The sequence below is a fragment of the Phyllobates terribilis genome, unplaced genomic scaffold (genome assembly GCF_046119375.1).
Source record: "Phyllobates terribilis strain yellow unplaced genomic scaffold, ASM4611937v1 Scaffold_11__3_contigs__length_659146591, whole genome shotgun sequence".
NCBI classification, from domain to species: domain Eukaryota; kingdom Metazoa; phylum Chordata; class Amphibia; order Anura; family Dendrobatidae; genus Phyllobates; species Phyllobates terribilis.
In genome coordinates, this window is record NW_027362771.1 from 373,204,509 (window position 1) to 373,219,740 (window position 15,232).

The 15,232-nt window shown below is 40.2% G+C and overlaps 1 protein-coding gene across 11 annotated transcripts in view; it reads right to left on the bottom strand.

Moving 5' to 3' along the window:
- Nucleotides 1-15,232, bottom strand: part of TJP1 (tight junction protein 1) — a 486,079-nt gene that overhangs the window by 23,808 nt on the left and 447,039 nt on the right. For all 11 annotated transcript variants that reach the window (XM_073652935.1, XM_073652936.1, XM_073652933.1 and 8 more), the window contains 8 exons: nt 12,680-12,822; nt 10,152-10,257; nt 9,871-10,021; nt 9,400-9,508; nt 3,969-4,188; nt 3,252-3,436; nt 2,205-2,300; nt 800-882 (listed from right to left, as the gene is read on the bottom strand). In XM_073652935.1, coding sequence (XP_073509036.1) covers nt 800-882; nt 2,205-2,300; nt 3,252-3,436; nt 3,969-4,188; nt 9,400-9,508; nt 9,871-10,021; nt 10,152-10,257; nt 12,680-12,822 — 1,093 coding nt within the window. The remainder of the gene's footprint in view (nt 1-799; nt 883-2,204; nt 2,301-3,251; nt 3,437-3,968; nt 4,189-9,399; nt 9,509-9,870; nt 10,022-10,151; nt 10,258-12,679; nt 12,823-15,232) is intronic.

A 15,232-nucleotide genomic window follows, 5' to 3' on the forward strand; every position in this document is an offset into this window, starting at 1 on the left:
CTGTGCACAGTATTGGGAGGGTGACCTGTGCACAGTATTGGGAGGGTGACCTGTGCACAGTATTGGGAGGGTGACCTGTGCACAGTATTGGGAGGGTGACCTGTGCACAGTATTGGGAGGGTGACCTGTGCACAGTATTGGGAGGGTGACCTGTGCACAGTATTGGGAGGGTGACCTGTGCACAGTATTGGGAGGGTGACCTGTGCACAGTATTGGGAGGGTGACCTGTGCACAGTATTGGGTGGGTAGCCTGTGCGCAGTATTGGGTGGGTGACCTGTGAGCAGTATGGGGGGGGACCAGGATAGGGACCAGTTCAAAAGGTGCATAGGAAAAAAAATGGTATCACTAAAAATGTCACTTTGTCCTGCAAATAATGCGGCCCCCCAAATTAAATGTTTTTCCGTGTGCGGCCCATATACCCAGCTGAGTTTGAGACCCCTGATCTAGAGTATGTGGGGGCTTAGAGCCTTACACTTTTTTCCACTTTTATGCTTCAAGAACTGCTCACCTGCCATCCAACATAGTTCACTAGTCAGCAGATGGAGAAGTAGATAATCAATGGTTTTCATCTCACTTTACAGTGGTTTTAACATTCTTAAAGGAAAATGTTCAGTTCACGTGAACTTTCACGTGGAAACTGCAGAACAATCCATTGATCCAGTTTCTATGACATTAGTTAACACACCTAATCAGCATGCATCAATCTTGCATGGATGCTAGTCAAGCTGTCTGCTATATATCTAAAAGATGACCAGCACAGCCAATTTTCCAAAAGATCTTACAGTATTAATCACTCACCCTGTCAATAATCTGCTTGATTGTATGAAGACGAATGATCCCAGAGCTCCTCTGGTCAGTTCCCGCATCTCTTGGTTCGCTTCCTAAAGAGAAATGTGTTCATTAAAGAAGCCCTTAGTTTAAATACCTTGACAAAAGGCCATTCATCGCAATTTCTGTATAGTCTAATATCTAGAAGACAGATGGCTCTTTACAAAGTCTATGTTTTGGGTCAGGAATTTTGCACAAAGCAGGATCCATTGACAAAAAACACAAGGATCAATTTAAAAAACAAACAAAAAAACCCCACTAAAATGTATCAATGTGTGATGGAACACTGAAGATTTCTTATAGCAACACAGATATATTCCCCACTGCAGGACGAGTGGTGCTCCCTGCAGCTCTGTGATGAAAATGCTTCAGACATCACATGAAGCATATCCACGTGACCACTGGAGGCAATCACTCGCTTTTTGATCTGGTACAGTAAATGACAGCATCACTGATAAGACTACTAATTGACTGCAGCGATCATGTGAGTATATGGCATGTGACCCCTGAAGCACAATAAGTAAAGACGAGAGTGGAGGACCACAGCAACAGTGTGTTTATTAGGAGAGTTATGGTCAGTTTGCAACAATTTTGTGTTCTCTTTAGTTGGGAAAACTTTAAAATTCTGAAACCCCCTATAAAACAGTGTACCTACTGAGTTGCAGCTTAGGAGATCATTACATAAAAAAAAAAATCCTTCTGCTTTATCAATTGATAATGGACCTTGAATGGAAACCATGCCACTAGTAAGCCCAAAACCAAAGTGAACTAGTGATATATTTCATTATTGGGACATTGATGCTTGGGGAATATATGGCTTAGTATCTGCAGTGATCAATGTGATTTATCCATGGATTAAAAATAATTTTAAGTGAATCTCCCACTGATGTTCTCCCACTTAATTGGACATTAATTAAAAAGGACATGTACACTACACTCATTGGGCATTGCGTGGTTGCCATGGCCAATGTCAGATCGGGTGTGAGAGAAATTCCATGAAGATTCACTTCATAAGACTCAAACCAATGGAAGAGACACAGTACTTGTATCCAGAACATCCATCAATCTGTTGGAACTAAAAAATTTTTACTCCAACACACGATAATGATTACCTGTGTTGGTGGGAACTTCTATCAATGTCAATTCGGCATATTTTTAATAATTTATTGTTCAAATCATTATTTGATTTGAAATGAAATAAACAATGTATTAATTTCACTATTTTGTTATATTCTGAGCATCATTTTTATGTAATAAAGTAAAAATATCACACTATTTTTGACAAATCATTCACCGCTGGGGCTATCCATCCACAATTCAGAGGTAAACTTTCTATAGTTATGTTGATAACTGCCTATAAGTGGTGGAGACTTACTTGCCACCTCGTAGATATCTGGTTCCTCTCTTGCCAACTTCTCTCGTGCAACATCAGCAATGGGACCAAAGATAACAACAGGCCTGAGAAATCCAGCTGTAAGACATGTATTGTGAAAATAGGCCAAAGGAGAGCAATTCAGAACTAAGGTGTGATTTTTCAATATCCAACTCATTAAGGATGCATCACTTTTAATTGTGTGTAGTGTTTTTTTAAATAAAAGTATTATGTAAAGGAAAAAAGTTTGTTTTATTCCTAACTTGGAATTCTATTTTCTAAAAACACTGTCTCCTATTTGGAGTCTCAAGTAACATGACCCTGCAACAGTTTGCTTACATAATAGAAGACTTCCTCCTACATTGCAGTATATTATGCCCATCATGTCCTGCAGGGCTTAATATTCTGTAGTACACGGCAGACCTGGAGGACGGTGTTGGACCCTCAACCACCACCTAGGATTGGAGTGGCCTCCTTATTGTGGCGATATGTTACAGCGGACACTCACTGTAGAGGACATGGGCATAGCTCTTGAACCTGCATCATCCAAAGATCCTCATTTTTATTGCATACGAGAGAAAAAATAAAAAAAAATAAAAAAGGTACTACCATTTATCTGTGTGGTTAATCTAATTTTCAGTCCATGTGTCTGATATTACACAATCAATGCAACCGCAGTTTTTCTCGTACATAATAAAAAAAAAATCTAAGCTTTTCCTACATATTAAACAATAAAAAACAGAAACAGATAGCACTCAGAAGGCTTTCTTGTGTCGCTTGTTTATCTTCACAGACCCATTAATTTGTGGGGGGCTAGTCTGATCCATGGATAAGAATAAAAAAAATACGGACATGACTTGTTTTAAGGGCTTCCTTTATGAGACACACACTTTCGAAGTATGACTGGTAAATAGACTATAATGGGTATATGTTCTTTCCATGAAAAACTAGTGTCTGACTCTTAACAAGTAGACAGCACTATTAAGTCAGTGTATACTATTACCACTTAATGATTCATCTCACCATATGTAGAAAAAAGGGCAAAAATACCTTCTCGCAAGACCACTCTTTCATACGCCGGAAACTTTGTCTGAACAGGTTGAGCAGAGAGGTCCTCCCTGCTTTTCCTGAGATTTCGCTTGGAACTTCGAAGACCCCGGAAGCGCCAAAAGTCTGCACGATCACCTCCAGCTGTTTTAGGGAGGGTGTACTGCACACTCGCAAGCTGCTCAGCTCTAAGAGAAGTTGTAAGATAATATATCAGCATATACAAAAGAAATCTGAAAAAAACGAAGAAAAACTATCACCTGAACTAAAGAACTGGTAAAATATGTGTATGCTGTGTTTGCTAAAGGGAAAATGTTTGGCTGGATGCTATTATTACAAGTTGATAGAGAATATTGGCTACTTTATAAAAAAAAGGAGTTGAACTCATGAAGCGTCACTTGAAAAATTGGGTTAAATAATATCTGTAATTAATTAAATTAAGACACTAGCTGTCCCTTCTAAGAGTGGTCCATGAGCTAGAGAACCTCTATTCTAGACCAAAAAGAAAGCAGATCATCATTTAACACAAGGCATGCAAGAGAACCAATTAACCAAGTTTTATAAAATATAAAATTAATGGCTAAAAGTAAATAAATGGTATAAATTAAAAACACCATAATAGCGTATAATGTAACTAGCAAGGAATGAAAAAAGAATATTATGCAAGAACGGTAGCACTATTTGTCCCTAATCGGAGGGTTGCGTGTCCACTTGTGTTACCTGTTCTTATTTGGGATAATTCCTCTTTCCACTTCCTTATGATTTCTACCTATTCGAATTGCAAGCCATGATCCTAGTTTCCCATTGTAAAGGGTATCCACAACTCGAAACACCTCTCCTTTGTTGAAACTTAGGCCGTATGGGGATTCCTTCTCATATTCAAAATGGGTACGAATATAAAAGGAATCTCCAACGTCAGATTCAACAATGCGCCGGTAAACTGTAAGAGACAGAGAAAAAAAAAAACATATATAAACACTGTGCTTACCGGGGGTCTGTCAGCACAAAATCACTGTTCATAACAAGCAGAGCACCTCATGTGGGAAGGGGGGTAAAGCAGGCCTAGCCATCCAGTTTCCTGACCTTAAAAGCTGACTGAAGTGGTTTTATTATCAGGGAAAAATTCTACTGTTAGACCTATCAGGGTATGATGTGTTCAAATCATAAAGCCTCTTTAATGGTGGCAATTCATATCGTGGCCCCTATACACAATTAGACTATACAGTCTAAAAAAAAAATAAAAAATAGTCCAACAGTATACCATCTTTTGGATTGTTTAGTTTATGCCACAATTTTAGTACACATTGTGGTCTTTAAGCTATGCCCCTCCTCACTCATCCATGCTCCATTAACCCCTTCACCCCTGGCAATGCTTTCCCTTCTCCTTCTTTCAAGAGTCATAACTATTTTATTGTTCCAGCCCCATTTTTGCAGGATGAGTTTTACTTTTGAACACCACCATTCATTCCACTACATAATGTACTAGAAAACGGGAAAGAAATTCCAAGTGCGGTGAAATTGCAAAAAAAAAAAACACGCAATTCCACAATGTTTTTTTTTTGTTTGTTTGTTTGTTTTTTATTTACCATGTTCAATATATGGTAAAAGTGGCCTGAGCAATACGATTCCCCAGGTCAGTATGAGTACACAGATAGCAAACATGTACAGTTTTTTTTTTTTTTTAAATACATAAGTGGTAAAAAAAAAAAATCTGAAATTTGTAAAAAATACAAAAATTAGTTATTTTTGTCGCCGTTTTCAGAGACCCATAACGTTCTCATTTTCTGGGATCTGGGGCTGGTTGATTGCAAATGTTTTGCACCCTGAGCTGTCATTTTTACAGATAGCATATTGGATTAGATACGATGTTTTGATCTCCTGTAAAAGCATTTTATTGCAATGTTGTGGCGACCAAAAAAATAAATAAATTCTGGAGATGTGAATTTTTTTCCCGTTTGTTCCACCGTTCACCGATCAGGTTAAGTTATTTTATATTTTGATAGATCTGACATTTCTGAACTCGGCAATATTAAATATTAGTGAGATATTATTTTTAATGGATCAAAAAAGGGTGGGGGGGTGATTTGAACTTGTGTGTTTTTAATAAAAAAAATTTTAACTTAATTTAAATAGTCCCCTTGAAGCTGCAAACACGATCTCCTATGAATGCCGGCCACTGGCCGGCGTTCACATGGGGATCATGACAACAGGCACAAGGGTCTTCAGCAGACTCCCGGCTGTCATGACAATCCATCGGCGCCCGGCGATCATGTGACAGGTGTGCTGATGGGCAGGATCAATGATGTGCTTACTGTCTGCGTGTGTTAAATGCCACTGTCAGTGATTGACAGCAGCATTTAACTGGTTAAAAGCTGCGGGGCGCAGCTATTAGAGGCACTTAAATCAGCCATCAAGTGCGGACTCAGCGTGTGAGAACGTACATGTACGTAATTGGTCGTGAAGGAGTTAACCATGCCACACTCATTTGAAGATAGCCGACTAGGTAATACTAGCGAGTTCTAGGTGAAAACACTAATATATATACATGCATATACCGTATATTCCGGCGTATAAGACGACCTGGTGTATAAGACGACCCCCCTACTTTCCTGTTAAAATATAGAGTTTAGGATATATTCACCGTATAAGACTACCCCTTTTCCAACGCATACCAAACACCGGTAAAAATTTAAAAAAAACAGATTTGAATTTAACATGGTCCTTTTTTAATTTAAATTCTTATGACATGCAGGTATATAGCAGGAAAACTGTCACTCATAAACATATTAAAATAGGGGGGACCCCATGTCATTTTTTGGGGGGGTCCCCCATTCTAATAGCTAGTAAAGGCTAGGTATTCAGCTGGGGGCTGATATTAGTAGCCTGGGAAGCTCCGTGGGTATTACCCTCTTCCCAGACTTCAAACATCTGCCCCAGCCGTCTGCTTAACCTCCGCTAGAGACTATAATGATGGTGGATCCCACGCCAATTTTCTTTTTAAAAAATCCTTTATATTAACACTAAATGACAATTGAGGGGTTAATAAATTATTAATTTTGTAATTAATTTTTCCCAAAAATGTTGACGTGGGGCTTCGCCATATTTTTGTGTCCAGCCAGGTACAGCAGGCAGGAACGGGCTGCCCCCAACCACCAGCTGCCTATTTGTACCTGGCCGGACACAACAATATAGGGAAGCCCTTTTTTTTTTTAAATTATTTCATGAAATAATTTAAAAAAAAAATACGTGGAGCTTCGCCCTATTTTTGTGTCCAGCCAGGTACAACTAGGCAGCTGGGGGCTGGAATCTGCAGCGCAGGGAGGCCCAAGCTTTCTGGGCCCCCCCCCGCTGCAAATTGCAGTCCGCAGCCACCCCGGAAAATGGCGCGTTCATAGAAGCGCCATCTTCTGGCGCTGTACCCAACTCATCCAGGGCCCTGGTGCGGTGGCTCACTGGGTAATAAAGGGGTTAGGGCCAGCTTGGCATTATCACCTGGCCCTAAGCCCGAAATTCATGGGGTCACGCCAATATTAGACATGACCACCATGAATTTCTAGTAAAGTATGTAAAAAAAACACAACAGCCAGAAAAAAGTCCTTTAATTGAAATAAACACACAATTCTTTATTGTTCTAAATTAAACCATACTTACCGTCACACCCATTCCAGCTGAAGCCAACGATCTCCTGCAATAAAAGTAAAATAATAAAGCAACCTCATCCTTACCTTTCCATGGTTCCCAGGACCGGTCCAGCTCTGCTACATTTACATGACAGGCTGCACCGCAGCAGAACGCTGCCGTTCAGCTTGCCATGCGGCAGACACTGAGAAGCGCAGGCTTGCTTGTGCTCCTCAGTGTCTGACTGTGACGGCATCCAGATGAGCCGAGATCATGTCCAATGAACTCGGCTCACCTCATGCACGTCACTGACAGCGTGGGAAAATTCTCCTGCTCCCCGCATGCGCAGTAGAAGTTTCCCACGCTGTCAGTGACGGACGTCCAGGAGGTGAGCTGAGCTCATTGTCGGCTCATCTGGATGCCGTCACAGCGAGACGCTGAGCAGCGCAAGCATGCCTGCGCTTCTCAGTGTCTGCGGGATGACAGGCTGGATGGCAGTGTTCTGCTGCAGTCCAGCCTGTCATCTCGATGTAGCAGAGCTGGAGCTGTCCTGGGAACCATGGAAAGGTAAGGATGAGGTTGCTTTATTATTTTTCTTTTATTGCAGGAGATCGTTGGCTTCAGCTGGAATGGGCGTGACGGTAAGTATGGTTTAATTTAGAACAATAAAGAATTGTGTGTTTATTTCAATTAAAGGACTTTATTCTGGGTGTTTGTGTTTTTTTTAACTTTGACTATGGGGTTAGTAATGGGGGTGTCTTATAGACGCCTCTCCATTACTAACCTGGGCTTGATGTCAGCTGGCATTATAAGCTGACATCAACCCCAGCCCTATTACCCCACTGCCACCGCTACAGGGCAGTGGGAAGAGCGAGGCTAAGTGCCAGATTTGGCGCATCCTATGGATGCGCCATTTCTGGGGCGGCTGACGGCTGGTGTTTCTAGCCTGGGAGGGGGCCAATATTCATGGCACCCTTCCTGGGCTATTAATATCAGCCTCCAGCTGTCTGCCTAGCCTTTGCTAGCTATTAAAATAGGGGGGACCCCACGTAATTTTTTTGGGGGGGGTCTCCCATTTTAATAGCTAGTAAAGGCTAGGTATTCAGCTGGGAGCTGATATTAGTAGCCTGGGAAGCTCCGTGGGTATTACCCCCTTCCCAGGATTCAAACATTTGCCCCAGCTGTCTGCTTAACCTCCGCTAGAGACTAAAATTAAGGGGAACCCCACGCCAATTTTTTTTTTAATAAATCCGTTATTTTAACACTAGATGACAAGTACAGTAACCAGCACTATCACTGTACTTCATATATATGTGACTGACATGTTTCTATCTATCTAATCTATGTGTGATTCTCTATTCTTTCTGTTCTAAATTGTCGGGTACAGATGCTGAATTGCCGGCCGGCTTTTTTAAAGAGACGGTGCATGAAAACACTAATATTTGTTTTAATAAATCCTTTACACTAAATGACAAGTACAGTAAGCAACACTGTCACTGTACTTCATATATATGTGACTGACATGTTTCTATCTATCTAATCTATGTGTGATGCTCTATTCTTTCTATTCTAAATTGTCGGGTGCCGGCTTATGCCGCTGCTGAATTGCCGGCTTTTCATATATTGTCACAGAAGCGATGCGAACTTCCCAGCTCCGGACACAGCGCAGCGTTTCTGTGACAAGTGAAAGCTTTCGGCACAGAAGCCCTGCGCTGTGTCCGGAGCTGGGAATACGCAGCGATGTGTCAGTTTCAGCACAGAAGCGCTGACTGTCTGGACCTACCGCCGCCGTATTTTAACTCCCTCCACCTTATATTAACTCCGACATGGCAGGGATACGGCCACGGCAGCTTATTAACACCCCCAGAGTATCCCCGCATGTCAATTTCCGAAAGTTCAAAAGCATTACCGGCGTATAAGACGACCCCAGACTAGACAGAAGATTTTTCAGTCTTCAAAAGTCGTCTTATACGCCGGAATATACGGTACATAACCAGACGAACAATGAAAATTCAGCCTGGTGCAAATATACTTTAGGACATATTAAGTATTTTACATCAGTATTTATAAGCCAAAATCAGGACTGGAATAATAAAACGTATAATAGAAATGCGTGCAGGACTTCAGCATTTTTCACCCATTTCTGGTTTTGGCTAACAAATAGTGATGTAAAATACAGATCAAATACTGAAAGTGTGAATATTGCCTAAGACATATGAAGACAGACAGTACCTCTGCAACAACAGGTCACCCTCTTGTACAAAAAATCTGGAAATTTGGAAATGTCATGCTTGATTCTATCTTTCCATGATATTTATTACTGAAGGAGAAAAAGGAAGAATCCACCATACATCTAACATGCATAGACAGCCTGAAGCAACTCTACAGCCTCCCAAAGTCCTATCTATAATTTCATGTGCACCCATTACCTTAATACACTGCATAATTGACAAAGACATATATACGGTGAGTGGTAGTACAATGCAGGTAATTTGTTGATTATATGGAAACGTATGATACTAAAAGCACGGACCATCTTTCTTTTTCTGTGCCAGAATTGTGACCTCTTCTCCTTTGGGCAAATCAAGAAGAAAAAGGACAGCCTCCTCCCTGATGATGTTCGTGAAATCCACATTGTTTACCTTAAAAAAATATATATATGGATTTGGACGTTAGCACAGATCTTTAAAAATAAAATCCTAATCAGTAAAAGTAAAAAAAATATAATAATTTTATAATAAATATTCATAACATACAGAAAGAAGAAATCCTCTCGAACAAGCTTAACTCTAGAGCAAAATGTGCATGCAATAATGTATAGGCATTTATTACATTTTTTCGCTCACCATTTGATTACTTTATTTTTCTAGTGCCGTTGATTGCCGCTCATTTCGCAGAGGTCCTTTGAGCAGTCCAATTATGTTGCTGCATTCATTTTCCCCTTTTCCCTTGCACCAATTTTCATAAATCTCAATTATAAAATTATTAACTATATGCAACTTACTCTCAGAATCTGATCACCTTCTTCCAATCCTTCTTTTGCCGCAGGGCTATCCTCCAAAACACCCGCCACGAAAATGCCAACATCATTTCCACCAGCAAGACGTAGTCCTACACTGTCTCCTTTCCTGAATTTTACTAGTTTCATGCTAGGTCTGAAAAGATTAAAAAAACATATAATCCATGAAATAAAAGTTTATTATTTAGGACTTCTAATAACCAGATTTGGTTAATGAGGTTGGACAGTATTTAGATTAATAAAATGGTACATAACAGCAAAGTTACCTTAGCATGCCATCTTCATGTGTGGAGTTCGGGAAAGGCCCATCAGATGGGCTAACAGGCAAATCTACATCAGGCTGGCCTGACTGAGCATATACTGGCTTCGGCTCTGAAGAAAACCACAAAAAATATAAGTACGTATTTTTTCATTTACAAAGAGGGGCAAGTAAGTAAAGCAGAATACTGAAGATCTAAATATCATTGGTAGCACACAGATAAAGGACAGCAAGTCTTCAGTGGCAAACGCCTACATCTACATAGCCTTCAGACAACTGGATATTCATGCAATTTGCACACTGGACTAAACAGAGAGCACACTGACCAATGTTAGTCAATGTGCAAGCACACAGTGATTTTCCACATCAACATAAGGCTTGTATGGAGAAACATTAAGTAACAGACAACTCTGCACCAATCCACGATGTGGACGACTGCAGAGTGCTGTGGCTGAATCAAAGTTGTGGTCCCTTCATTCTCAGAATCAGTGGGGTTTTAAGAGGTCGGACCCCACAGATCATGAAGTGATAGCACATCCCAAAGATATGCCATAGAGGAATCCTTTAACAACCTTACACTGACTTCACAATACATTTGGCCCATACAGTTGATGTATACATTAAAGGTCCTTAAACAAATTAGATAGCTGTAAGCCAAACGTTCGTTCAGCCAACAGCCCTGGTTCCCAGTACCTCGTAGGACCACTCGGCTCGGCAGAGCGCTCCTCTCTACTATGTAAGAGCAGCTGCCAGAATCACGTGGCAGATCCTCATCTCCAGGGAGAACAAAAAGATTGGCCACTGAAGTTCAGAAACCCAGATTGCCCCCCCATCAACATAATTTGTCATGAGGGTCAGTTAGCCACCATACACATAGACTAGTGTCAGCCGAACCCGCTTCAGTCTACCATACAGGGGTCCTCACTGTAGTAGAGTAAAAGAAGATACCAATAAATTAAGCCATGAGCCCACATTTTGGCAGCACCATTTAATAAATCCGACATGACATGCCAACAGCTGATAGACACAATGCTTGATGTTTTTTTTTATGGTCAGGGATCACTTCCATTCCATGATATCCCAACTACATGAAATGAGCGTCCGTATAGGTGCTGGAGAACTGAAGTTGGTTCACCATGCACAGCATTAGTAGATATTTGCTAGGCACTAGGTATGTGGCGAAGAATAAATTGCTTTTCCGTTTCACTTGTCCCACCCTTCCCTTTCCTTCCTACATGGAAGTAAAATATTGAATTTATTTACTCGTACAGAATAATTTACAAACAGTCTGTATAGGTTATTAAATACAGCTAAACTTAGAATGGGTTTGTTAGATAAACTTCAGGGCAGGAGGCATCGCTGGTGAGAGAAAATCCATTGGAATATGAAAAAAAAAAAAACACAAAAAAAAGGCACGTTCCACTTATGACCCTCTGGTAGTGGCCATCAATGTGCTATGAAATCAGCCTTAGTTATGACGAAGTCCTTAATAGCAATATGTAATGCTTCCCAGAGCAAAGAAACTCATTAATCCCTTCATCCCTGGGCGATTAACTCTCTATTTTTCGATCCACATAATCATATGAGGGCTTATTTTGTCCTTTTGAATTACACCATTAATTTTATCACGTGATGCACTGGAAAGAGGGGAAAAAAATTCCAAGTGCATTGAAATTGAAACAAAAAAAAATGCAATCCACAATTGTTTTTCGTTTGATATTTTTTTGTTTTTTTTTTACTTACCATGTGCACTATATGGTAAACTGACCTGGCAATATGATTCTTCAGGTTAATATGAGTACCCAGATACCAAACATGTATAGTTTTTTTTTTTGTTTTGTTTATGTGGTGAAAAAAAATTGGGAAATTTCAAAGCGAAAAAAAAAGTTGCTTGTGTCTGCATTTTCCAAGACTTGTAACATTTTCATTTTTCGGGATCTGGGGCTGTGTGAGGGCTTATTGCTTGCGCCCTAAGCTGATGTTTTTACCAATACCATGTTGGGGTAGATACAATGTTTTGATCGCCTATTATTGTAATTTATTGCAATGTTGCAGCGGCCAAAAAAGGTAATTTTTGCGTTTTGATTTTTTTTTTTCGTTACACCATTTACCAATCGGATTAATTTACTTTATATTTTGATAGATCTGACTTTTACGAACGCAGCAATACCAAATGTCTATTTTTAATGATAAAAAAAGAGGGGTGATTTAAACTTTTGTATTTTTTTTCATGCGTGTTAAAGGCTGCTGTCAGAGATGTAACACCTGCAGCTGTTAAAAGGCATATGATAGCCGTAAACTAAAATCAGCGATCAAATGCGGTGAAAGATGCGGGCTCAGCGTGTGAGCCCGCATCAGAGGCAGGGATACGACTTGAGTACATATATGTCAAGTCGTGAAGGTTTAAACATCTCTCATAAAAAAAAAGGTCCCCATGTGCTCCATTCTTTTTTTTGTACTTTTTCAACCACAGGCATCATTCAGGCAGTAACCAAACAAAAGTAAAAAATGAAGAATTAAATGTATAACAGCCACCTGGAAGAGGAGGAGTCTGCTTCTCGGCTCTGTCCTGCAAAGGTTCTTCTGTGGTTTTGGGGAGGGTTGCACTATTTATATTCTTCACAGGCGTAGATAAAACACTGGGCTTGGACACTCTTTCATCCTCCCTACTCCGCGTGCTATGTAAAGAAGATAAATTAATCACATATATTACTTGCTTATATTAATTCCACAGCGATATACAGACATCACTGCCCCCATTGGGGCTCACAATCCAGATTCCTTATCAGTATGATGCTTGGAGTGTGGGAGGAAACCCACACAAACGTCTTGGAGATGTTGTTCTGACATGATTTTCACCCAGAACTGCATGGCTACAGTTACTCAACTTTCATTAATATCTATAAAAAAAACAAGCTGTACTGAAAAAAAGATCTGCTGGATATAGTTAGTTAAAGGGATTGTCCATCACCAGGACAATCCCTTCTCAATCTGAAGGTCTGCATCCATTAAAATAAACCCCTGCATTCACCTTCCATGCCAGCACCGTTCCAGCGGTGTTGGCACTCGCGTTCCTGGGGCTCACATGCGGTTGTTACAGCACGTGGGTCCTGCGCCTAATCACCGCTAGCATCACATTTTGGTGTAGATAGATCTACAGCTGGCCACTCACTTCGATTACTTATACATCTGAAGGCGGGGACAGTGATGCTGGCGCTGTGTGGGCGGAGGACTCCTGTCACGCAACAACCTCACGCGAGTCATGGGAACGCGAGGAACGTTGCCGGTACGGGAGGTGAATATAGGTGTTTATTTTAACGGGGGCAAACATTCAGATTGGTAAGGGGTTTTCCTAATAGCAGACAACCTCTTTAATTCAAATACATTATATATAACTTTTTTTTTTTTTTAGAAAGGCAATGAAATACCTACTTTATAGTGGTCCTAAAATTGGTTAACTGATCAGGAACATAAAAGGGGCCTGATCTCAGTTGCAGTCAACTGAACAGAATCAGAGTAAGATCCTTGAACAGTACGTAGCAGAAACATTTTTTTTTTCTCTAAGAACAACAGTTTATGAAGATATAACCACACTAGGATTTCAGTGTCAGAACAGTGGAGCTACCCAAAGTTACTAAGCTGAGGAAAACCTGTCATCTCCCTTGGCATGTCTATAGTAAATATCTCCATTCCCCAAAATCCATACCAGTTCAGTTACACCTGTTCTCCTAGAAGTGGATGAATAAGTTAACAACTAGGTGTTAACAATCCCCTTGACAAGACAATTAAGGATATAAAATATACCGTGAATTTTGCCCAGAAAGTGTGGTCAAAATCCAAGCGTTAAATGTGTATTTGCTGCAGACTGTAGTGGATTTCATCCTCTACTTTGCAGAAGGTGGGGGCTAGCAGTGAAAATCTGCAGCATAAATTGAAATACTGTGGATTTAACAGTTTTATCTAAATCATTTAAAAACACTGCAAATTTATTTGCAATATACTTTCATCACTTTAGTTTCTTCCTTCTCTCCCAAAGACCATGCCGCCATGCGGTTTCTATGACTAGTTCATGCCCCTCTTGAAATGGGTTTTCATCAGTTGCTCAGAAAGTCCCACACCCGGACTGTCTGAATACAGAGTATGGATCTTGCTGAGCAGCAGTTGAAAGGAGCTTCTAAAAGAACCCCGAACTGGGGAGCGACAAGCAATGCAAAATACTGTTTGGGACAGAAGGAAGCAAAATAAGGGATTAAAGTAGATTAGAAAAATCCATAACTCTATAATACCTGGAGGATAATTAAAGTTTAGTAACTCCGTAAAACCAACACAGAGTCCATTTCTTTATGTATTCTATACTTTTTTTTTTTATTTACTTCGTGTATGTATGAAATCTAGTGAAATCTCAACCACTTTGAGCAAACTATATCACAAATGATTTTCCACCCAGAAAAGGACTCTAGGCACACACTGGATCAGATGGCAGAGATAGAGTAGCTGTCTGCTTAAGAAGCAATTGGAAGCTAACCTAGCCTAAGAAAACAAAAACAAACCATAGCTCTACATATTTAATATTTATATAGTAGTTCAACAGAAGTAGCGCAATAAGTCCACAATAAATCTTATATTTTGCATTTACACCTTACTAACCATTCATTTAACCTTTTCCGCGGCAGAACTGCCCATCAACTACCTCACAGTGTTTGTCCCAACCGCACAAGCAGTCAGACATAATAGCAGGTTTGCAATGCCATAATTCTGGAAAGACAGCTTGTAACCATGTTGTCCTTTATTAACTATAATTACAGGAAACGTGTTCCAGAAAAGATAACAACAATTTTTAGTCAGTCGGAGTAAACAGGGAACAGGCCTGTTTGGAAAGATAAAGCAGGCATGTTTTTATCCATGGGTGTAGCACAGAAAGATACAATAAGCTGGCAAGTGAACAACCCCTGAAGACCAAAAATCCACTTACAAAGAAAATATGGGAAGAGAATAAAAGCAAGCAGATCTGACCACACAAAACAAGTCTAACTAGCAAACTGAGCAGATTGTATTCATTTATTAGCAACCTGTAAATGCGCAACAGTA